This window comes from Sturnus vulgaris, chromosome 3 (genome assembly GCF_052056855.1).
Source record: "Sturnus vulgaris isolate bStuVul1 chromosome 3, bStuVul1.hap1, whole genome shotgun sequence".
NCBI classification, from domain to species: domain Eukaryota; kingdom Metazoa; phylum Chordata; class Aves; order Passeriformes; family Sturnidae; genus Sturnus; species Sturnus vulgaris.
Window position 1 is genome coordinate 7,021,249 of NC_142245.1, and position 24,696 is coordinate 7,045,944.

Genomic DNA, 24,696 nt, shown 5'->3' on the forward strand with positions numbered 1-24,696 from the left:
GCCTTTCATTCTGCACAGAACTTAATTTTGTACTCTTTCACAGAGGTCTTCCAAGAGAACCCCAATTAAACTGCACCGAGGCCCTTTCTGGGTCAGGACAACAGGAGGCAAATTGCTCGGAGCCCTTTGGGGAGGAGGCAGCTGGGATGCGGCAGCACTGGGCCCTGGGCACCACGACTTCCCTTCCTCCTGCCACTCTGCCTCCATTTACACCCAACTCTGCTCATTTTCCACACAGCTAAAAAAAAAAAACGTGAGCGCACGTTTAAAGCCCAGTGCCACCGTGTGGAACCGATGGGGTTAAACAAAGGCAGAAGCGGTGTGAGCAGGGGCAGGGTGAACTGGTCCCAGCTAGCGCGGAGATCACACCACAGACCCAGTCTGGGATCAGCCAGACGTGGCTCAGGAGGTGGGGGAGGCAGCTCTGGGGCTGCTGCTGTGACTAGCTGTCCCCACGGAGCACGGTGACTTTGGATTTTGGGCAGGCTGCTGACGCTTTCTGCCTCTGTCTATGGTGCTAGTGCCAAAGCTGTAAACAGCACAGCAAACATTTGAATTTCACCCGTATTCAGGAAATCCACTTATCACTGAAAAAGCCAGTTGCTTTCACCCTTTGGACTACAAAAGCCATTCCCTGTGGGGAACTGTTGAAAAACCTACCCTCGGGCTCAGCTGAGACAGGTGTAGGATGGCCCCCCTAAACCCAAGGGGATACTTGGACAAGCCAGGCTCCAGATTCCACTGGGCACTTGTACTAAATCGCAGCTATAATGCAAAACTGCAGTGAAGGACAACAAAGTGAGTTCAAGTTCTACTGGCAGATTTGAGAATATGCCCCAACAAGAAACCTGAACACTTGTGCTGACCCCCCCTGTGATGTACACAGTCTGCTCAGGCTTCCCCGGAGAGAGAGGCAAACAGAAACATAAAGCTTCAGGATAAAGATGGGAGAAGAAATCAAAGTGAACAACGCTAACAAATTACCCAAATATAAAATGCACTCGCCGGTTGTTTTTCTTACCTGTTCTGACATCAGGGTTTGGCGCAGTTCCTTCTGCAGATCAATAAACCGATCGTGATAGATGGCCATGGACCAAGGTTCCCTGAAGTAGCTGGGTAAAAAAAGAAGAAATTTAGTTATCTTGTGAACCTCTCATTAACCACTAATAAAGTATTTACCTGCTTTTTTGCCTTTATAAATTACAGTTCTGGACCCATCACGATCGTTTGTTCATAAAATGCCTCCTTGTAACAGCATGGTCAATCAATTCTTTTAATGGATGTTCCTGATGTACAGCCAGCTTCAGTAATTACATTTAAAGTGGCTTAATTCAGAGCTGTGGCAAGACCCAGTGAAGAATCCTGATTTTATCAGAATTTAAAAGCCTGAAGACCTGTAAAGAACGGTGTCTCCATTATCTGTCCTCATTTGAGAAAAGCAGATTGCAGGATTAACTGAACTGCTGCATAAACAAATTAAATTTGTGTAGACAATGACACAAATGTTGTTCATCATTAAGGTTTCTGGATTAATAAAAGCCAGAAAAACAGGCCACCACAGAGCTGCAATATGTTCTTTGCACTAGTGTGATGAAGCTAAATTGAACCGATCCTAGGAGGAAGCTCTTGTAACTTTTTCTTTCAGTGACAGCATTCACAGCAGCATTCTTCCATGAAAAAGGAGGAAAAGGATGGCGAGGACACTGCTCCCTCATGGCTGTAAATATGACCAGGGACAGCCAGATGACAAAGCTGTGATTCACTTCCCTCTATAAATGCCAGATAATTTTGACAGCTCGGGTGAGTGTAGCTCCTGCTGGTGCTCGCTGTGGTCAGGAGGTGCCCACGCTCATGCCCATCGTGACCCAGCAGATATCAGCAGGCTCAGCCGGGAACTCGGGACAGGGGGGCATTGGTGTGGCTGCCACCAGCACTCGGGGAATGGCAGCAGGACCCTGGCACTGCCCTCAGGAGCACAGGAACCTTCGTGCCTGGTTCAGCTGCGTGGCCTTGAAGCGAGCACCTGCATAAGGACACTTCAACACGCTGCACGGTTTGATAATCCTCAGACACCTGTCCACAGAGCAGTTTCCTGGCTGCAGACTTTGCTGCCACCATGGAAAGGACAGTATTTGCTGCTCGGAAAGACACTCAGCTCTCCCTCACACCATTCAAACTCTCGGTGCTCCTGGCACGCTTGGCTGGATGCCCACGTTGCTTGGCCCCTCTCTGCCCCGGTTCCCCACTGCCCTCTGCGTGCCAGCCTGGCTGGGGCTGCCCCTGGCAATGTGCACGGCCTCCAGCACAGCAGGGCTCTCTCCCATCGACCTTTCCACAGTGTAAATATTTATGGACACCATTCCAAGCACGGCATCCTCGCTGCAGCAAGTGCAGCCCAGCCCTGGCCTTAGCAGGACTGACGCTGACCTGCCCACGTGGATCTGCAGGTTAGAAAGGATGAGCTCAGCTTTAAGGATCCTTGTTTCAGTCACTGCACACCCCAAAGGTGGGCAGAGAGCTGGAGAAAAACACAATATCCCACAATATTCAAAAGCCCTTCAATTTCAGAAGAAAAATCCCATCCAACACAAACCTTTGATACAAACAGCACAAGCACTGCTGATAATAAACAGCAAAGGGAGAAAGGGAGGTGTTACACTAGAATACATTAAGGTAATTAAAGACTGTTTTTACAGGTATGGTGTGGTAAAAGCCATGTCCCACTAGCCAAATGTTTTGTCTTCGGGCTGGCATCTTAATTTTGAACATAACCCTGAGCAGATGATTTCCTCTCTCAACTGAGTCTCAACCTTCCCAGCTGCCTTACCTCAGTTTAGGGGCTCACCTGCCTCACTGAGGTGTTGCACTTCATGCTCCTTATAAATGTTTCAGGGGTGCTACATATTCCTGCTGTTGTTACCAGCTCCATCCATAACCACAACTCTAACTGTGCCTGTCAATATCCACAGATTGGGAGCTCAAAGCCTAAAATGTACCACCCAGTTTGCAATCTTTAATGCCAGTAAAATGCCAGTTCTTGGGGAGGAGAGAATGCCTTGTCCATATTTTCTAGACAGACTGCCAGAAGGAGCTCCCAGTGACCAACATTTACTCCCAGATTTCCTTCCCTTCACCTGAGGAACGCCAAGGGCCATTTGGAGATTCAGCTCACAAGAACAATTCACTTTCCCTGCCAGCTCTGTGCTTTCATCTATTTATCTTTTCAGTTTGAATCACCTTTCTCAGGGGGAACATGGCAGTCTTGACAGAGCAGCTCTACATATGGCTGCTAAAGGGACGCTTCATAATGAAAAACCCCATTTGAAACCAACAAGTTGACTTTCTGAGGCTCGTTCTGAATTTTATTACCACTTCAGCAGCAGTCCCTCAGGGCAAGCCGTGGAAGGCTTCAAAGTATAAAGCTCTTCAGTGCAGGGGATGGAGCTGGCACGCTCCCAGCAGGGGCTCAGCAGCTCCTCGTGTGTGTGCACCAGTGAGTGTTTCACAGCCCACCACGGTGCTCCATTTGTAAAGGTGACAGTGCCTGCCAGGAGCACAAGGGCTGTGCACACTCGGTCACTGGCTAGCAGGGATCCCTGCTGGAAGCCTTTGTGGTGGCTGGGACGGAATGGGCTCCTGCAGAAGACAATGAACAACATCCTTGGCGTTGCTAAGGAGCTGGGCTCACCTTTCAGGGACAAACAACGTTTCCAGTCTGTTCTGCCTCATTTGGGAGGTGTAGCCTACATTAGACGAGAGGCGAGGGGGAAGGAAATATTGAGTGGTGTCCTGTACAGAAGGCACAGAATCCTTCCCTTTGCAAGAGACATCAATAAAATGGACAGAGCTGGGCACTGCTAGCAAGCAAAAATGGAATGTGCACGTGGCTGCCCATCTGAGAGCTGCCTCGAGTCACTCTCCATTCCATTTGCAGGGACACACCATGTTTGGAGCAGAAGCCTCTGCCCCTCTGCCCAGCTCTGTGTCCTGGCAGCAAGGACCCAACACGGACCTGCCATCACCAGGTCAGGCCTGGTGGCACAGGGTATAGCACTGGCAGCAAGGTGGGAAGGCAGAAAACCTTAAAAACCGAATGAAACACCTTCAGAATAGCACTCTTGTTTGGTACAAGGATGAAACAAAAAGCAAGTTACCAAGATAAAAGAAGAGATGAACGATTTCAGCTCTGTGGTACCTCTGTCCATGCCAAGTGCCCCATGCTCTGGCCCAGGGTCCAGTTCCAGGGATCACTGCTGGCCCCTGAGCTGTGCTCTGGTGCCTTCTCACTGCAAGGAGGCTGGGATGAGGAGGGGATTTTGCCCTGCTCAAAGGGCACCTCGTGATGGTGCCTTTGAAAAATCCCTCTGCAGACTGGCGTGCCAGTGACTGCAGCTGTGGAGGATGATGTGTCCCTGGCTGCTCTTATGCTACTTGGGACTTGCATGGAAACAATAAACACAAATTTGATCCTTGCATCCCTCCTACCCCTGCTCTTCCACCAACACACACTCAAGGGAAGTTCAGGAACTCTGGTAGTCTATGATGGGGGCTCAATCTGCAGGTCTCTTAGCAATCCTGAACACAGATCTCTTGAAATCCCATTTGTTTCTTCCCAAAGCCATCCCGAGTCACCAGTGCCCTGCCCTCGTGGAGGGCAGGGATGCAATGCAAGTTTAATTTTCAGGCCAAACTGACTATACTTCCCAACCACAGCTTGCAGATAAACAAAAGCCTTTCCTCCAACACAAGCAGGCAAGATGGAGCATCCCATCTTGCCAGGAAAATTCAAAATGTGTTGTTTTGAAAACAATATATGCATGTCTTTAAGCCTCTTAATTACAAAGATATGGTAGTACCAGCAAAAGATACAAAATATTTCCTGATATACCTTGGGTAGCTGGACCAGGAATCATAGTATGTTAATTTAAAGACAATTTAAATAAATGCTCCACTGAGCATTTCCTGCATTCACCTGACCAATAATTTCAAAAGACAGCTTGTTTACACAGGTAAAAAGCAAGACCAATTTGTGTAAAATCCCCTAGAGCAGCACCTGAGAGCATTGTTCTTCAGCACAAAGGACATAACATATTCCCTGACCTGCCATTTCTTAGCATTCACCTACAACAGCTGAACAGCAAACTGTAACCAACAACCTGTTTGTAGCAAGAAGGGTCTTTATTCCCTCACTCTGCAGTTCTGATCTCTCAACACCTGCTTGTCCAGGTTCGAATATCTCTGTTAAATTCAGCGATCCTGGACTCTGTTACTGCTCTGACCCAGTAATCAGTGAAACAACAGCCTCATGGACAACCAACCTGAGAGGGAATCCACAGTAACAACAGTGCTCACCAATTCACAAGCTGACATTTCTTTGGTCCCTTTTGAGAAGCAAATCCTGAAAAGGAAGCCTGTGCCTTTTTAGCTCTTCTCACACAACCTGCCATGTCCTGTCTTTGGAAGATGATGGTTTAAAACTCGTGGTTTACAATCCCCTTTTAAACACAGCTGCCACGGCGAACCAGAGCAAAGGACAAGTGCTCCTGCAGTTCTTGTCGTGGAAGAATGGCCACCGAGTCCACCCAGAGCTGGCAGAGGGTGACACTGCTGCTGCTGGCTGTGTGCAGGGCTATGATTGCTTTTCTGCAATTGTTTATGGATTCAGAGTTCAATCATTCCTAATGGTTTGCATAATTACTAATATAAATCAGCAAGGTTCGGCTGCAAATGAATGTGGTAGGGTTCAGCTGATGAGCTTTAAGTTACTAATTCGAACGTGGGGTTTCTTAGTAACATGGCTCCTCACTGGCAAGTTAGCTGCTCCTTTAAGCCTCCAGTGCTACCTGGAATCTGCAGCCACGGGTATGGATCTGCTGTGAGTGCAGCCCTACAGGAGCAACGTGAGGTTAGCAGCTCATTCCAGAGCTCTGATTTCCCTTCAGCGTGTTCCTCCCTCCTTAGCCTGCCTCTCTCTTCAGCACCAGCACACACATTTTCCCCCTAAGTGGGCTGCACAACGTCCAGAGCAGCACTAGTCCCTCTCAGTTAGGCTCGCTCCCTGCCACAGTTCCTTTCTGGTGTTTTTTAACCCTGCAGAAAAAGCATCTCACCGTCTGCCCGATGAACAAATGCCTAAGGTGCAATCCCTCAAATGCAATCCCAGAGTGCTAATGGTGTGGGATCCAGCAGATTCCAGACAGCAGCAGGACATTCAGTGTTCCTCCTAACAAACAACCACTCTTCATTTCACAAAACCTGGGTTAAAACCAGCTTTTCTATGTAGCATGCATTTCATGTTTCAATAATCACTGATTATCCAGCCTGTAAGGAATGAACTTCTCCCTACCTTTAAACAATAAAGCTGCAAACATCAAATGTTCTTCTTTTCCTTAATGCATCTGTTACACTGTGAGCTTTATTAGCGTTGAGTCAATAAACAGTCCAGTGTGGTGTTTCTGCTTAACAGATCACCTTCAGCCTAATGTTAACAGCACCAGGATGTGGGAATTGAACTGCAGTGGAAAACCAGAAATGGTTTACTTCAAAATAAGTGAATGCTGTTCACGCAGCTCAAAGTACTTTGGAGCATTGAGCTTGTACAGCCAATATGAAAATGCAATGTGAAAATAAAAGGGTTTGAAGAGAGCAGCCAAGGAAACACCCGGTGCTGTTATCCGTGTTTACAGTTTCTGGGTGGATTTTCCAAAGCCTCCCAGGAGGAGGGAGCCGACTCCCTTCACATATTCCTGCTGCAGCTTTGGCAGCACAGATCCATGCAGGGATTGCCTGCTCCCTTCCTCAGTGAAAACTGAATCCCACCTGTATGCTGGCACTGGGAAAAGCATTCCTTTGTGACTACAACTCACCTAAATCCCCTGTGCAATATGCTGCCATAAAACCCGCTCTCCCAACTCCTTCTTGCCACAGAGCCCTGGTCACTTCTGCTGGGGCTTCTCCCCCCTCATGGTGCCCCACACTCCTGTGCACAGCAAGCGAATTGTCCCGTTTGAAAAGTCCTTCAAACGCTGGGAACAAAGCTATTGAAACAAAAAACACCCAAGGGGTTTTGGGCTCTGCCTGGATGACTTGGGAGGTTTCTCTGCTCGTGCCTCACTAAAACGTGCCCTGCCTTTGGGCACTGCTCCCCAGGCTGAGCCTGTGCCCCTGCCCCGTGCTGCCCTCACCTCACTGCCACTGCTGTGCCACATGACAGGACACAGCGACAACAACGAGGTCATTAACACACAATTACAACACCCCAAGTAAAAGCCACTCACACCTCATTTGCGAAATAAGCTCCTTAAGTATTTTAGAAACTAGTGGGTCCGATTTTTATGCATTTATGCTGGATTTGATTTTCATTAATGCCAAATGAAGCTCACATGAAGCACTCCTATGTCATATTAAAGGCACGATGCCAGTGAGCATCCATTTGGTTGCCAAGTATCAGGAGACCTCTCTAATTATCTGTTTTGTACTTTGGATGCAGCAGAGGGAAGATTCCACCGTTCTGTGGACATGTTCCATAACTTGGCAACTGCCTTGCAGCTGCCTGCAGCTCAGGAGGACACAAAAGGGGGTCACAGGCTGGTGGCATTCCTCCTCTGGGAAGCAGTGTGGAGGACTGATGGCCACTAAATCTATAAACTTAAAGAGAAAAGGAAAAAAGCTTCAGATCTCTCTCCCCACCCCTCCCTTTTATCTGCTGCTAGGGCAATAATAATGGAAATAATGTGAAGGCCTTCCAGCAGGCAGGAGCATGGCATGCAGCATGGGATCCCTTCAGGGCACACCACTGGAATTTGCTTTCTTCTTCCTTCGGGAGAAGACTCCCCCCAAGAGTGAGCCTTGCTCTTGTGGACTCAAATTCTAGCTGACTTTTTGAGATGCAGCCTGGTGGGAAATGAATAAAAATTGCAGAAACTCCTTCCTGAAGTGGATTGCAGATCCAGCGAGCAATGCCATTCAAGTCCCAGGTGCCAAGCCTTTGGTTCCCATGTTTTTCCCTGCCCTGGCTGCAGGCCCAGAGGCAAGGAGAGCACCCACTGCAGGCACGGGGCACTGGCAGGGAGGGCAGCGTGTGCCCACTGCTCCACCTCCTCCAGTACTGAGGCAGAGCAGAGCCAAGGCTTCCTTTGCTTCTGGGTCAATCCTGCAGCTTTTAATTCTGCTGAACTCACACCCAAATCAATGAACTTCTCTCCAGACAAAAGGAAATGCTGTTTCTCTCATTATTCCCATTAGCTGTGGCTCCAGGAAGGGGTGACTTTGTCAAGTTTGCTGGATCTCAGGGGCCTGTTGTTAAAGCTAATTTGAGAATGGCACTGGCACATTGTGGCCAGGAAATCCGGTACCATGGGGTTAACTTTCAGCTCTTACACCGAACACAAATCACTGAGGAAATTCACTGCTAGGTGCAGTCTCTAATTATTTAAAAGATAATTTGCATGCTACACAGAAATAAATTAGCTCCCAGGTGACAGCTGTTCCACTGTGTCCATTCCTGGAACGAGATGCCATGCTGGGAAATCTAAATGCAGACCAAAAGATTAAATCACTGCCCTTTCTTGCCTCATAGCAAGGCTCTTCCCAAAAGAGAGGCATAAAGAAGAGAGGAGGGGAAAGGATGCTTCAAACCATCAACTTTACCAGCTTAACTAGCACACCACGTTTTCACAGTTTAGACTTTCTTTTCACTAAGGGCACTTCACATCTTGCCAGTAGACGTGGCTGCAAGTGTAACGTGTACTAGTTTAAAGGGAAGGTTTGGGAAGCCAAAGAGAGGAACCCAGTGCTAACATCAGGTTTGTGTTCATGTGGGATCCATACAGGCCACGTGAACAAGGCTCTAAACAGTTGCTCTTGCATCAGTGAATGCATTTTCCTGTTCTCTACCAAAAGCCAACCAGGCACCACTTTTCCTCTACGTAAAAGCCTCAGGACAACTCACAAGAGATGCTAAACCATTTTTTCAGTGAAATGGTTTTCTAACAAACAGCCTTCTCATTTTAACAGTGCCTATTGTAGGCACATTTTGTGTGACACTGTACTGTGGGGATGTAGCTGTGATATATTATTATCAGAGTACACTTTACTTCCAGCCTTCCTCCTGCAAGCAGCAAATTCCTGTGCCAGCTCGTGTGCCAGGAGTGCTCCATGGGGATGCCAGGCAGTAACCTGTCACACCTGCTGGAAAATGCTCCCTCCCCTCCCCCAGGATGGACATGTGTAACAGGAACACCGAGCTGGGATGAATGGGACTCTGTGTGTGTGTGTGTGAAAGTGCCACAAGAAAACTACTCGAGCAAGGATTAAACAGCAGCATATGTTCACTGCTGCAGAGCAACATATGGGATTTCATTCATATGACCAAAGAGCAAGAAGAGAAGCAACAAACCTATCTAAAGATAAGGTAGAAAGAAGACTGAAAACGACTGGAGGCAATAAAACAAGCAGATAAGAAAAACCTGGCAACTGTAATTCAGGAATTCTGCCACAGGCTAATGAGAGGTGAGATAAAATAATGAGGCAAAAGGTCCCAAACAACATCACTGTCTAACAGCTGTAAAAGACAAGTCCAAAATTAGTTCATCATCACAAACGAAGGAGAGCTGAAGGGATGTGATGAGGCCCTGATATGTGGTGTCCCTCTGTGCAGCACACCAGTGATCCTCAGGTCAAGGCCAGGAAAAGACTGCTGCCCGTGCTGCAGGCTGAAATCCCAGAGCAGGACCATTTATTCTTCCAGATGTTGCCACTGGTGTGGAAGTGGCTGGTGCATGTAACGGGTGGCCCTGGCCACAGCTCAGTGTGGCTCACAGAAAAGGGGAGCTCACAATGTGTGAGCTCACACTGCAGTGCCCCAGAAAGGACTGAGGGTGCCTTGCCACAGCCTGTCTGAGGAGTTCTCCCAGTGCTCCAAATGTGCCACCAGCACGGGCTGTGATGTGACAAGGACAGGAGGTCACCTGCTGCCTTAGCCCGTGTCCCATGCACTTGTGCCACCCTCCCTGACAGTGTGAACTCCACATCTGCTGTGCCCTGCTCCCCTCTTGTAAAACAGCCCCAACATTTGCTATAAATCCTAACCAAGCCCTATGGCAGCAATAATTCACAAGCATCTTCTGGACCACAGCACACCTTTCACAGCAAACTTTTACAAAGTGCTACCTAAATAACAAATCATTTTGCTACCATTTGTGCCTTTCTTCTAATCACTTGTAAATAGAAGAAAATCAAACCTGGAAGTGTTCCAGGCACCACTATCAGCTTTGTACCACAATAAAAACAGATTATTTGTTGAGCCTGGCTTTCTGTCTCTACCCAGCTGATGTAAGGCAGTGCCTCACTACTCCATCTGTGACAGTTTGTGTTCCAAAGCACCATTCGTGAGGGATTTCTTCAAATGAAAATCAAAAGCAATGAAACATTCTCTCAGAGGAGATGGCACATGACTAGAACTAACCAGGCCCTTCATACCTCTCACCACATAAAAATAGGCAAGTTGTTGAGCACGACTGTCACTGTGAGTTATTTAAAATCTCCCTACAAATCTTTGGCTTAAAAATTTGATTCAAAGCAACAAAAAAAGCGACTTTTGAACACGAGTCTTCAGTAATCAAGGATTGTCCAGGTTCAGCTTAATGATTAACCCACTGAATATTCTAAACAAAAGTGATAAAGACACTGAAATGCTCATTCAGATGAAAGATAGTCAAGTAAACCATTGCTCCTCCTCTGAGTAAACCTCAGACACAAAACCCTTTCCAGGGACATCCTCAGGACTTGCATTTTGACATGCAAGCCAGCTGACAACCCGACAACTTCGCCAGATAACGGAAAACCCTTTCAAATCTGTTTCCCCACCTTTAGTTCCGGGCACAGACGAAGCACGACGAGGCCAGCCTTAGGTGCTGGCACATGCAGTGGCCCAGGGCGAGCTGCTCTCACCTGTAGAGGTCGGGGAGCTGGCCGGCCCCCCGGCGGTAGCACAGGTCATTGAGCAGCCGCTCGTGCTGCCCGTACAGGCACACGTAGTTGGACACGGGCAAGGGCTCCTTGCAGAAGCAGGTGATGCTGTCCACAGTGTTGTATCTGCTCAAGTGAAGCCTGAAGTAATTCCCCTGAGCAGCCTCCCCGGTCACAATCTCTGTCCCCTGCAACACAAAGCAAGCACAGGGAAGCTGTGGGCATGGAAGAAGCCCTGGCCTGGCACAAGCCCCGAGTTGTCACTGCAGACACACCCTGGCACAGCACCACGGGCACCCTGCTGTGCCTGGACACACAATTCTGGGTGCTCTGGCCTGGATGCTGCCCACCCCACCGTGCACACCAGCCAGGTGCCACCACAGACACCCGGGGACCCCCCAGCAGCGTGACACGGGATCCACGGGGACCTGTGACCTCCTGCAGCAGCAGCAGCTGGAGGCACAGGGGATGCCCCGGGGCATCCCAAACAACACTGCAGAGTTCTCTCTCTGGGGAACCGAGCTGAGCTCTGCCCAGCCTCCTTTATGGCACACACGTGGCAATATCACGTTTACTGCCAATAAAAGAACACCGGGATTGGATGGTCAGGCTCAAACTGTGGCATTTAGCTTCAGCTACTTAAATCAATCACTTACACAAAAATGTAAAAATTCGCTTCAAACCTCCCACTGCAGTGAGATGATCAGATAGCTTGAAGTTATTTTTTCCAGCTGTATTCCTGTCACAGTTTTATACATTTCTACAACCTGTTGCTAGGCTACAGGAACCTTTAGTATTTCCACATCTAAGCTAGTACTTTTCACTAGCGTCTCTTACTTCTTTCTTAGAAAATTCTTTCAGGATTTACAAGAAGTTTCTGGAGTGGCTTTTAAAAATATGGTCCCTTTTCAGGTAATCAGCAGGTAATCAGAGTGGCAGCAAAAGAATTCTAATCATATTCTAGCAATTTGGAGTAACAAAACCAACTCCTCTCTCTTTCTACTCTCCACTACATGCTGCTATGGATGGCTCATCCTGGATCTGAAAAGCAAGGTGAGGCATGCTTTGATTCCTCTCCCTAAACCATTTTCTTTTTTAAAAGCCCATTTGTTTCATTGCTGTTCAGGTTTTAAAATCAACGCTGAAGTAGCTTTTAAAAAGCTGCTCCTTAAATCACCTGCAGAAATGGGCTTGATGGAGAAATTCCCAAAGAAAAAAAGTACAATCTCTGTGACAGAGGATCTGGCCTAGGTGGAAAGTCCTCTCTGGACATTAATCCAGTCCTTTCCTTTAGCCTCAAGCCAGGTTCTCCAGTCAAACACCTCCGTGTTTGTATCCTGGGACTGGAGCCCAGCATGGACAGTGTTTCCCTGTGCCCCGTTCCAAGACAACTCTCACAGCTGCAGGACCTCCCATTTTCTATCCCCACTGACAATCTGTCCCACAAGCCACTGCTGCCCTGTGTCCTCTGCAGGTGGTGTCTTTGGAGAAAGCCAAATACCAGCACAAAGGGGTGCAAAGGAACACCCGAGAGGTTCAGGAGTTCTGGGACTGCTCCTGGCTCTCTCTGCAGCTGTACCTGGTGTGTATGGTGCCTCCAGACCCAGCTGCCCTAAACAGGAACATCCTTTCAAACAAACAGAGGGGATGAAATAAGAAAAAGTTCCATTATTTAACTTACATGATCACATGGGTCACCTTCTATGTCCAAGGGCGTGGGGATTCCAGGCTTGGAAATGTGCAAATAGTTATAACCTCCAGGAAGAACACCACCTGCCACGAGTGAAAAGACAAGATTTATCGAGTCATTAACAACGAAGAAAATCATCTATTTGTTTGTCTTCCTTCTGCCATCACCTTCTTCTGGCACAGAAGGAGCCCTGAGTGCTGTACTGCCCTGAGCTGGCACCTGAGGTGAGATGGACCTGCCTGTACTATACAAGACCAAAAACTCCTGAGAGGGGTTGGAAGAGTGACAGAAATCCAGGTGGACATACCTTGAACTTTGCACTTTTTGTATACAGGGATGAGTCTGTCTGAGCCTTCTGGTGGCTCAGAGCTGGCCTGAAGGGTTGGATCAAAGAGACTCAGCATGGAAGCAGCAAGCTCAAAGCCAATCTCCTTGGAGTTGAAGTTGCTGTGTGTCACATCGTCCCTGTAGTATCTCCTGGAGAACTTTGTCAGAGGACCTGCAGCCCTGATGCTGGCATCATTGGTGTGGAATTTGGCATCAATCACAAGTCTTCCATCAACAACAAGGCAAGCATCACTGAGGGCCTTAAAGGTTTCAAAATCCAGGGTCTTGTAGGCAAAGCTAAAAAATGCCTAAAAAGAGATGGAAATAATTGTGTATTATTTACTGGCTGATTTCATAAATCAAAACCCAGACTTGATTCTGAATGTTATTTAAAAAACAAGAATGTGAAATACAGTGTGATTTTAGCAACACTGTGACAGCAAAGAGATCCTTCTGATCCAGCACTCACAGCTACCAAAGATGAAACTGAGATAGCAGAAAGCAGAATTACTGAACTAGGCTCATCTGTTCAGAAACTCCAACATTTGCCACATCAAACAGCCTGAGTGGCTGTGTCAGTCTGTGTTAGTCCAAGCATGGAACATAGACCTGAACCTTCCAATGCTCCAGCCAACCTGAAACCCCAAGGAACAGAAAAGCACAATGTATTTGGAATTTAGCAGGATAATTGTGAATTACAAGTGTTTTCCCAACACTGTTGAGTCTGTTTACCAAGAAGCTGAGTTACTCTGGCTAGCTGGCACAGGGACAGTCAATGAAATGGAAAGATCAGAAATTAAACTTGTTCAGAGGAAATGTCATCCTCATTCCAGCTATAGCAGCAGAATTTCAGACAGTGGAAGCTGCAGAGGCCGAGGACCCTAAATCTGGAAATTCCTGCTCGGAGTCTCAAAGGAAAAATCCAATGATAGATGTCAGTGATTTGTCTTCCCTGTGCACTGACACAGTCCCTCTCCTGTCCCCCACAGAAGCTGCACTGCAGGGCAGCTGCTGCTGGCAGCACATGCAGGAGAAGCCACAACCATGAGCAGCACCCTGGAAGCTTCCCTGGCCAAGGATAAACTCAGGGCTGGCACAACACGGTCCCTGAACAAGTGTAAGACAAGAGTGCCCTGGACAGGGAGGGGTGAAAGGAATAAGAATGGCAAGACTGGCTGAAAGAAAAGGCACAGAGAGCTGGAAATTTCAGCAGCACTGGCATAAGCAGAGACGTGGCAGTGGAGAAGCCAGAGCCCCTGGGCTTGTTCACAGATAAACTGAGTGATGAACTCTGCACAGCTAAGGGAATTTGGACCAGCTCAGAGAGCCAAAAATGAAGGAAGCCCTGCCCACGAGGAGCACAGAGCCCCACATGCTGCCGGCTGACAGGCAGGACAGTCACCAGAGGGGAGGGGAGGGGAGGGGAGGGCTGCAACCTCCAGGCGGGAGCCATCTGTCAGCCCGGGCAGGAGGGAGGGAGGAGGGAGGGAGGGAGGGAGGCTGCTGCTTTCGGGAAAGAAGAGATTTTCTCCCGTTGTTTTTATCCTGCAGGACTCAACAAATTAAGTCCCCGAGAAGTGCCAATCAACAGTTGATACTGGCTGCAGTCCCCAAAGGCCCAGAGCTGCTGCAGAGACGGCTCCTGCAGAGCCTGGTGTCCTGTGAGTGCAGCTGCCTGCCTGGTGGAGCTGCTCTCCAGAGCCCACTGCTCGTGGCCCAGCCTCGCTGGAGGCTGGAGGCACATACAGGAGAGCCCTGCACAGCAGCTGAACTGGTTTTGGAGAACACAAAGCACTTGACATCACAAGTAATTGCAGGTCTTTCATCTTAGAGAAAGAGAGACCTCCACAGGGAAGGACCGTGGATGGATGGAGGATGGAGCATGGGGCACTAAGGGGCAGGAGAAAGAAAATCCGAGGCATCTGAAGGAATAGTGCAGGACATGCAGGCAAGGTGGTGGGGAGAAGAGGGGGGCTGAGGAGAGCTGGTCGGTGGATACCAAGTTGCAAAAAAAAAGAACCACATTGAGATCCTTGTGGAAGGATAAAAATAGAGTGATTTCAAGGAAAAAGGAGAAAACATAAAAAGCTGCACACAAGGAGAGTGGGAGAAACATCACTGCTGATACAGAGAGCAAAGCCAGGAGACTCCTATGGAGAAAATGCTGAGTGAGGTCTTCACCCCCATCACAAAGGGCTTCACCAGACCTAAGGGAAAAAGAAAAGGGGAGCAGAGCAGGGGGGCCAGCAGGGACCCCAATAGGTGGGGAGCTCTCTGGGAGAGGCACAGGGCTCAACCTCCCCACAGTTAAAACCCACAGCTACACAGAGGGGACAAACAGAGAGGGCACACACACACAGGGCACAGGGCACAGGGGCTGGTGGCTCCCCACACATGCAGGTTCTGAAGGGACTCACTCCTGTGGATTAGCCCAATAAAGGAAAACAGAATTATGCTGACCCCTAGGAAAGGCTACAACATTTCCCCACTCTCAGAGCAGAGCCACCACTGTGAACATGTCTACAGCTTCCATAAGACACTGGTACTGCAAGTGAAAAAAACTACAGTCATTGATTAGAGGGAAAATAATCTGCTTAAAATATGTTTTCATTAAGTTACATACTATCCCAGGGTTTTTGGCTTCTGCTATGACAATCAAATGCACATAACTATAGACAGGAGTAACTGCACATTTAAATAAGAAAAGGATTTCTGGAATTACTTTGAAAATGAATTAAAAGTATTTGTCACTCAGCAGTGAACAATTACTTTTGTGTCATGTGACTTAAATACATTTTAATCCAAATCAGCCAGGGCATTAACAGCAGCTTTATTTGGATTTTTTAGAAACAATCATTGAGACCCACAAGTCGATGTGTTCAGTCTCCTAGGGACAAGGAGGAGATAAATCTGTGAGGAGGGCAGGGAAATGTGATGGCTGGCACAGGGGGGTGTACTCACAGCACACTGCAGGTGGAGTGGCCCCGTGGCACTGCTGAACTCTGCCCAGGTGATGTGGCCGTGCTCTCCCAGGCCCCACCGTGCCAGGACGTGCTCCGGGTGCACGGCCACGCCCGCCTCGGCCAGGGCTTCCCGCACCCGGAGCTGCACCGCCCTGTCCCCGAGGCACGGGCTGCCAGAGCCCTGCACGAGGTGGATGAGGGAACCGTCAATCCCGAGGGATAAGAGGGCTTCTACCGTGGTGTAAATGTCAATTGTATTCCCATAGACAATGATGCTCCCTAAGAGGAAAAAAAAAAAAAAAAAAAAAGGGGGGAAGGATTTCTAAGACATACAATGAAAACCTTATTAGTATAACTCAGATGATAATAACACGGAACTGCTCTCTTTGACCCTCTTATTTCTCTGATGCTATGAAGCAAACAATGTTACCTAGCAACAGCAGCTAAGATAATTTAGTGAAGAATATGTACAAAACATCCCACAAAGTAGGCAAGTACTTCACACAGAAGTATGATATTCATCCTGACCCCATAATCTGAATTATTTTGATTAAAAACCTCAAAGGGTAAATAAATAAATAAATCACCATTTTTATCTTGCTCTCCCCCGTCTCCCTAATTTTGCTCATTCAAAGGACTGATGGAAGGGGGAGCAGACAAAATCAAATTCAATACACCACGCAGAAAACCCCCACAGACCATGGCAAGGCCAAGTTATAGAAAACATGGAGGTCACCAGTGGTGCCTGTCCCTTCTGCCAAAGCCTGATCTCCAGAGAATGGGAGAGGTTCCTGTCCCTGGTGCTGGGCAGAGCTCGGCACCACCCTGAAGGCAGCTGCACATGGCCCAGTGCCAGCCCAGAACCACTCCCATGCCTGCTCACTGCTGGGAGCTCAGTGAGCTGCAGGCACCCATCCATCCCTCCATGGAGCCATCCCTCCATCCATGGGTCCATCCATCTATCCATCCATCCCTCCATGGATCCATCCATCCCTCCATGGATCCATCCATCCATCCATGGATCCATCCCTCCATCCATGGATCCATCCATCCCTCCATGGATCCATCCATCCATGGATCCATCCATTCCTCCACGGATCCATCCATCCCTCCATGGATCCATCCATCCATCCATGGATCCTACCATCCCTCCATGGATCCATCCATCCCTCCATGGATCCATCTATCCCTCCATGGGTCCATCCATCCATGGGTACATCCATCCCTCCATGGATCCATCCATCCATGGGTCCATCCATCCCTCCATGGATCCATGGATCCATCCATCCATCCCTCCATAGATCCATCCCTCCATGGATCCATCCATCCATCCATCTATCCATGGGTCCATCCATCTCTCCATGGATCCATCCATCTCTGCATGGATCCTTCCATCCCTCCATGGGTCCATCCATCTCTCCATGGATCCATCCATCCCTCCATGGATCCATCCATCCCTCCATGGATCCATCCATCCATCCATCCATCCATCCATCCATCATCCCCTCATCCCAGCAGCTGCAGTGACAGCAGTGTGGGAGCTGCTGCTCCTTCTGCAGAGCACCAACAGCAGCACAGAACCCACCCCTGAATCCAGCTCCATCCTCCTGCACTGGGCAAAGGGAGCTCAGAGCTGATCCAGCCCTCCAGAGCTGCAGGGCAGGGCCCTGCTCATTGTCCTGAACTTCTCCTGTGCCACTTCCAAGGGCACAGTCAGAGCTGAGCAGGAGCACGAGGAGGGGAGGGGAGGGTCTGTTCTGTGTGACTCCTCAGCCTAAGGGCTACAGCCGTCCTGGCAATGAGAGAGGCACAGCCGGGAGGCAGCAGAGTGTTTGATCTCAGAGTGGTTTCATACAGGACACACCAAAAATCCTCTGAGCAGGACTGGAACGTGCTCCTCTCCTCCCCACTGCCCCCTGCTAGGAGCAGGAAGCGTTTGTGTGCTCTGTGACCCACCAGCCTCTGAGCAGCTCCGAGCCCAGCCCTGCCCTGCAGGCTCTCTGTGCACACCTGCCCCTGCCCACACCAGCTCCTGTGCCTCACGGCTGACCCGTGAGCACAAGGATGCCTCCACAGCACCTTCCTCACCTTCCTCACCCGGGCAGTGCTGCAAGCAGCTCACAGCAGGGCCATTCCCCTCTTGCCACAAGTGACAGCACCCCCCTTGCCCTGAATTGCATTATTGCAGGGGCTAAACTCATCTCACTGCACCACGTTTCACTGCATGAGATGCAGGGCAATGCTAAACCGAGCAGGCACACAGCCCCAGCTCCCAAGAATATTAACGATAAAAATGTTAACAGATGTTCTGCTATTCCCCTTTGACTACACAGTTATTTTCTTCATAACCTATCAGCTTGGCTACTTGTGGCTGCCAAAGAAACATCTCTCTTCATAGCTGCCAGACAAAAGACCTGCCCCACGAGTACACTGCACATCAATGACACAAAACATGCTTTTACTGTTCACAGCAATGACCCGAGGGACACAACCATTTCACCTGCAAATGTATCCGTTTGAAAGCATCAGAAGAAACGTCTCACTACTTCCATAAATATCATATAGAATACAGGAATGCTCCAGCGTGTCCATCACTGACCTGACTCCCCAAGCCAGAAGAATCTATCCCCTAGCTTGTGTCTGCCAGGACACCTGGCCTCAGGAGAGTGCCAAAAGAGAAGACAGATGCAAGCCTGACTGTTTTTTTCCCTGCTGCAGCGGGGTGCAATGCAAGAAGGGTTACAATCCCCTGCTCAAGCTGGTGAAGAGCAGCTTTGCTATACTCGTTTTTATAAACGCCACGTGCTGACAGCCTCATGCTGCATTTACACCTTTTCAATTGCAGGCAGTGAAGAGAGGTGGCTGGAAAAGGAGGATGAGAAGGCTTCCCTGAGGCACAGCCCAGCAAAGCTCCATTCTGCCCGCAGGGCAAGGCTGGGTTGAGACCCTTCACCCTCAGAGAGCAGCTCACTTCCTGCATTAGACACTGGCATTTGGGGATGGACAAGATCACATCAGGGCCTACATTTCTCAAGGAAAATTAAAATTCTGTTTTATATGGTAATATTAAATACAACTGCATTAGATCAGGGAAAGCAATGCTCCTTTATTGACCTCTTGTAAATCAACAATTTACTGCTTCTGCTTATTACAATATTAGTGGCTTTTTAGATGACAGTGCTAGTAGTCTAGGAACTGCAGATATTCATTATGGACTGAAATTATGTCCACTGAACAGAGAGCAGTTCCTCAGGATGCTTTTATTGTTTAACTACATGAAAATGTATGTATCTGTGAGTAAACATAATAACCTTCTACAGAAAAAAACAGCCATAAATAAAGATCATTACAGTAGTTTTATCGTTTATTACCTGAATGTCAGCGTCCTGCTGCAGAGCAGACTCATTAATTTTCCACAAGTAGAAGCACAAGATTTCGGTGACCCTAATGTGACCTGAATCTTTGCAGTTTGCAAAAGCTGAAGGAGAAACCCAGTGTGAGCTGAAGCATTGGTGGCTCCAGTGGGTGATTCATGCACTAGAATTTTAATGCAAGAGTATTCCTACAAACACGCTTTTAATAAGGCAGTAAACTATGCTTAGGTGAAGAGAAAAAAATAATTGCTCCATTTTGGGCCATTAAAGCAGTTTTGTTCCTTACTTTACTTCCATCCTACTTTTATTTTCATGGAAAGTGCAGTGCTAAGAGGAGATGAATTTCAATTAGTCCCAATTACAGCTGTAATGGGTTCCATGCATTAGGTGGCTGCGTTTCATCACTGCAGCCACAGTGGCAGCCGTGGGGCCAGTGCTAGCCCTGCTCCCGGGCCCTCCCCGAGCCCTGGCACAACTGCCAAGGCTGGAAGAAGCGTGTTTGTAAGAAAACAGCTGGAAGAAGAAGCAGGCTGAGGAAGAAGAGAAACACATCAGTGGGGAAAGTCCTCTCCAGCTGGGCACCCACACAGCAGGACACAACGTGATGGGAAGAGCAAGGAGAGGGAGCTGAAGGCAGAGCAGGGGGAAGGGGAAGGTGTCACATCTCTCCTAGACCACGAGTCCCTCCAGGCCAGCCCCATGGGTGCTGAGAATTTCCCTTCTCTCTGCACGGAGCCAGGCACGAACCGTGGCTGTGCCCTCTGCTGCAGTGACTGACCCTCCCGGGCACATCCCTGGGCACACAGGGAAAGGTAACACCTCACCTGCCAGCTGGACACCAGCTAGGGCCGTGTGGGCAGGGCTCAGAGCAGCTGGGGAACAGCTGGAACAGCGCTGCTGCAGAGGCCAGGACGCTGGCTCACAATCACTGCCGTGTTTATGGAGCCCTGTGCTGATCACAGCAACACCTGGAGCACCATAAAGGAATTTCCAACGTTTATAGAACTTCCCTGAAGGACTCCCAGGCAGGTGTGAATCTTGCAGCACACCAATCACTGCCAATTCTCATGACACTCCACAAACGAGGCAGGTGAAATCCATCTTCAGCAAAGTCCTGCTCTTGCACTCTGCCCACAGGAATTCCCCACAGAGACACCTTTGCTGCTCTGAGCTGCCCTGACTCAGGGCCAGCACGAACTGACATCTCATGAATCCATTGACTCTTTGGTCTCTGTTTCTCTAGTTCGAAGCTGACTCAGAAACCTGCATGGTCCCAGGCATTTCCACAGGGGATGAACTAGTGAAGAGCCAAACAGAGCACACACGACAAGGCTGAGGAAATACAGGGATGGTTCACATCATCATAAACATCGGATTTTAAGGGTTAAAAAGTACCAGGAACTTGCAGTTCTATGTGAAAATCTGCAACTGAATACAATGCTGACAGACGCTTTCTAATTTAGACTTATTTTCTTTGTGTTATGCCACAAATCTAGATATTTTTCCATACTGTAGAAAACCACATCCACCAATTAAATTATTATTTCATTGGCTAATGAACAACTCTGGACAGATTTGCATTTGGGATTAATTTGGTTTTATACAATAACTTCAGATAATTGATCTATTTTAAACTTTTCTTTCCCAGCTAAATATGCTGGGCATCAAAAATAACAAAAAACCGTAAATTAACCTGGAAAACAAAGCGCAGCAGATGAAAGACTTGGTTTAGAATTCCCGAGGCCCCAGTGATAGCAGGGAATGAAGGAAACAACGAGGCTGGGAGGCGTTTCTGTGAGTGGCAGTGCAGCCCCTTACCTTGGGAGCTGTGCAGGTTGTCCTGCAGCCAGCGTGCAGCCTCCCGGCAGTCCTGGCTGTCGTTGAGAGTGAAGTGATTGGGAGGGACTCTGCCCGTGAATCTCTGTGCCCACTGAGCCGGGACTTCCATCACGTCTGCTCCTGCAGGAGGAGCCAGGGGCTGCAGGAACACGCTGGGTGAGTGGAGGCATGGCACACACCTCGAAGATCTTCGATCACAGCGTCACTCTCACTGTTCTGGCACACATCCCAACCCTTTGGCACAACCAGCAGCAGCAAACGCTCCCGAGGCCCCAGGGAACACGGATCCCACCTACCTGAGTGTCCACGTGTGTGCAGGTGCTCCCTATTCCCTGTGAAGGGACCTGGGTGAACACCTCAAACAGCGCTGCCAGTGCAAGTGGAGGCACCTGGCAAACACCAGGGAGTGCACAGCAAACAGCAGCAATGTCCCAGCACACAGCAGGGCATCTCAGCAGCTCCCTGAATAACACAGCACTTTAAACGGCCCTTGGAAAGTCTTTGTGAAGCCAGACCGCCCCCACTTTTTGTCAGCAAAAAATCAACTTTCTGTAATGACAGATTTTGTCCCAGAGAAAGGGATCACAACCTGCTGCCTGATGGTTCAAATGTGAGGATTCAGTAACACATTCACTGTGTAATGCTGCTTAACAACAAACTCAGTCTGAGCTGTACAAAGCAGAAAGGGAATCTTGTCTCTGACTTCCTCAGCACCACCGAGCCACATCCTGAACCCTGTTGTCACTGCCAGCTGGGTCATCTGAAACACTGCTGGGTCATATAAAACCAGCCATGACACCAAAAGATCTTACTCGACAAGTAAATCTCTAAGTCATAACACATAATGTTTTACTAAGCATCAATTTGACTGCTTATCAAATAAGGAACAACTCATAAAAAAGGTGGACCAGAGCTCTGTGTAATAAAACAGAAGCCACTGATTTCTTCCTATCCTTTTGTATAGCTTGAAATGAGAATAGATGATGATGGCATTTCTTCTCAAAGGCAGATAAAACCTGCCTTTTTCCTTGCTGTCTTTATCTTTCTCCCCCACTGCAGTTACTTGCCATAAATTGTTGTGCAAGTCAGAGTTACCTCCAAACACCTTTTCCTAGGAGCACTTTTCCAGCCCACACACTTCAGCTTTTGTTTCACCCCTGCTGGGCAATGCCATGGGCTGCTCTTGAAGCGTGGCTCTGCTCTGAGAAGGGATCCCAGACTGCAGAGGCTGCTGTGGGACGAGGCACAGCACTGCAAAGCTGCAGACATTGCTCACATCCCTCTCCTGCTTTTAAAGGCAAAATGCCCCAAACCACCCAGGTGTGGCAAAGCCCTGCAGCAAGGGCCAAGCTGGACACATTTGGACACGTGGCCTGATGGCATCATGGGGATCCAGGAAAAACCCTGTGGGGCTGGAGCTCAGCTTGATTCCACATCTTATCCAATCTCACTGGAAACTCGGCTGTGTGCTCCAACACCAAGCAGCACCATGGACGTGCCTGGGCACGGCCATCACGTGAGATGAGTAATTAATTTGATAAGGAACTCTCTCCATTTCCAAAACTAGGTCAAATGGTATCAGACCAGCTGGAGTTAAGTCTCCCGTGGCTGAGACCACATGTCAGCTGAGCCTGCTCCTCAGCAGGTGTGATGGTTATGGTGGCAAACCCAGGGGCAGCGTGGCCTCCTCCCAGGTCAAGTGCTGGTGGGAAACTCTGTCCAAGCCTCCTCCCAGAGCCCAACCTGCACCCAAACTGCTGCTGCCCAGGCTAAGGCTGCTCTGCCCGCTGTCACAAGAGCCCAGGGGGTGTGGGGGGAAGGTGGCAGTGCTGTGCTGCCTCCCTGCACACACGGCTCACCTGGTAGCTCTGTCCCGTGCACAGAACCAGGTAATCGTAGGGCACTGGCTTCTCCTCGGAGACCACGACGTGCTTGGCACGGCGCTTTATGGCCGTCATCTTCCCCACCACAACGTTCACCCAGGAACAGAGTGACATCTGGGCATGATCTTCATCACTGAAGCAGTGGCTGCAAAGAAAGAATATCTCTTAAGTGACGTTTGGGCAGCTGACAGCAGGCATTAATGAGACATCTGGTGAGAGCTCGGCCCAGGCCCCTGTGCTCCCTCCTGCTGCCCTGCTGGGAGTTCAGTGCAGCCCAGGGCAAAAGATGGGGCATGAGGAAACCCCCCAGTTACACACTGACAACTTTCTGCTGAAACCAAACAAGCCCTTGCAGCACTGGGCCTTACAATCACTGAATTTAAAAACTAAGTCAGAAATCTCTGCTTTACTCTGCTTTTCCTTTGCAGGCTGATGTGAGGTAGAAGCTTTTGAACCTGCAAAGAAAATAATTCAACAGTCGAATTCTTCCTCCAAGACAAGACTTCCTTATTCAGCTTTCCCCCAAAATCTGGTTTGATACCAGCCTTCTGCAAAGCCAGAGATTCCTGAAGATAAAATACTTCCATAGAGATGTGCAATGGACACATGACTATAAAATGTGAGGAGAACCAGACAGAACATCCCCAGCCAGGTCCATCATGACCCCTGAGCCTGGCAATGGCCCACCATGGAAAAGCTCCAGAGGCTGCTGAGCACTGTGCACATCCAGCTGGGCTCAACTCCATCCCTCCCCAGTACTGAAAACCCACTGCTCACTTCGGTTCTTTCAGTAGACAAACCCATTTATAGATTTGAAAGAGAACACAATAGGTTTAAAACAAAACAAAACAAAACCCAAAAAAAGAATGGCTGGTGTCACACAGGTGTCTGGTTTGTGAGCCCAGAGCAGCCCAGCAAGAAGAAACACTGAACAAACCACGTGAAAGAAGCTGAGTCTCACCCCAGCCAGGACCTCAGGAGGGGAATGGCCAGTACAGGGACCCTGGGAAGCCACCACAGAAAATACATCCAACCTTCCACACTGAGCTCATGGCCACTCAGAGGCCTGAAAACTTGGCTTTCTATGTATATTCAGTGATGAAAAATATTCCACTTCCTCCACGGGCCTCACAGTGATTAAACAGAAGGGGCTGGGCCCGTGCTCAAGCATTTGATGCTTTTCTGTGGCACCAGCAGCTGGGTGGGAGCAGCACTGAGAGCTGCTGCTCTGCCATTAATACCAGCACACACATCCCAACACAGAGCTCCTGCTTCCACGTTAATCGTTGCTACCAAACTCCCAAAACTGGCACTCAGGATGCCACAGGAACAAACACGGTTGATTTCACAGCCTGGGGAATTTTAGGATTGAACTTCCAGGCTTTCTGTGACGCTCTGCATCCTCTGCACTCACAGATACCAGAGGAAAATAAATAAGGGAAGAGAACCACTGACAATTCTGAACTGTAATAATGCAGAAATCTATAAATAAAATGGACATTAAGGACACAAGAAGGTTTTCAAAAGCACCTCTATAATTGAGGTGCACAGCTCCCAGGAGACTGACACTCCAAAATCACAGGGATGCTTTCAGAAATCACACCCTGCAGAGTTCAATTTTCACTCTTAATCTGCTTTCAGATTGTAACAGC

General features: G+C 48.8%; 1 protein-coding gene across 1 annotated transcript in view; it reads right to left on the reverse strand.

Annotated features, from left to right (window-relative positions):
• CFAP61 (cilia and flagella associated protein 61) overlaps positions 1-24,696 on the reverse strand; it is a 91,010-nt gene that overhangs the window by 14,282 nt on the left and 52,032 nt on the right. The window contains exons 20-26 of the mRNA XM_088160849.1: positions 23,021-23,189; positions 21,141-21,300; positions 15,947-16,227; positions 12,966-13,293; positions 12,650-12,741; positions 10,951-11,156; positions 1,022-1,112 (exon numbers count right to left, since the gene is read on the reverse strand). Coding sequence (XP_088016975.1) covers positions 1,022-1,112; positions 10,951-11,156; positions 12,650-12,741; positions 12,966-13,293; positions 15,947-16,227; positions 21,141-21,300; positions 23,021-23,189 — 1,327 coding nt within the window. The remainder of the gene's footprint in view (positions 1-1,021; positions 1,113-10,950; positions 11,157-12,649; positions 12,742-12,965; positions 13,294-15,946; positions 16,228-21,140; positions 21,301-23,020; positions 23,190-24,696) is intronic.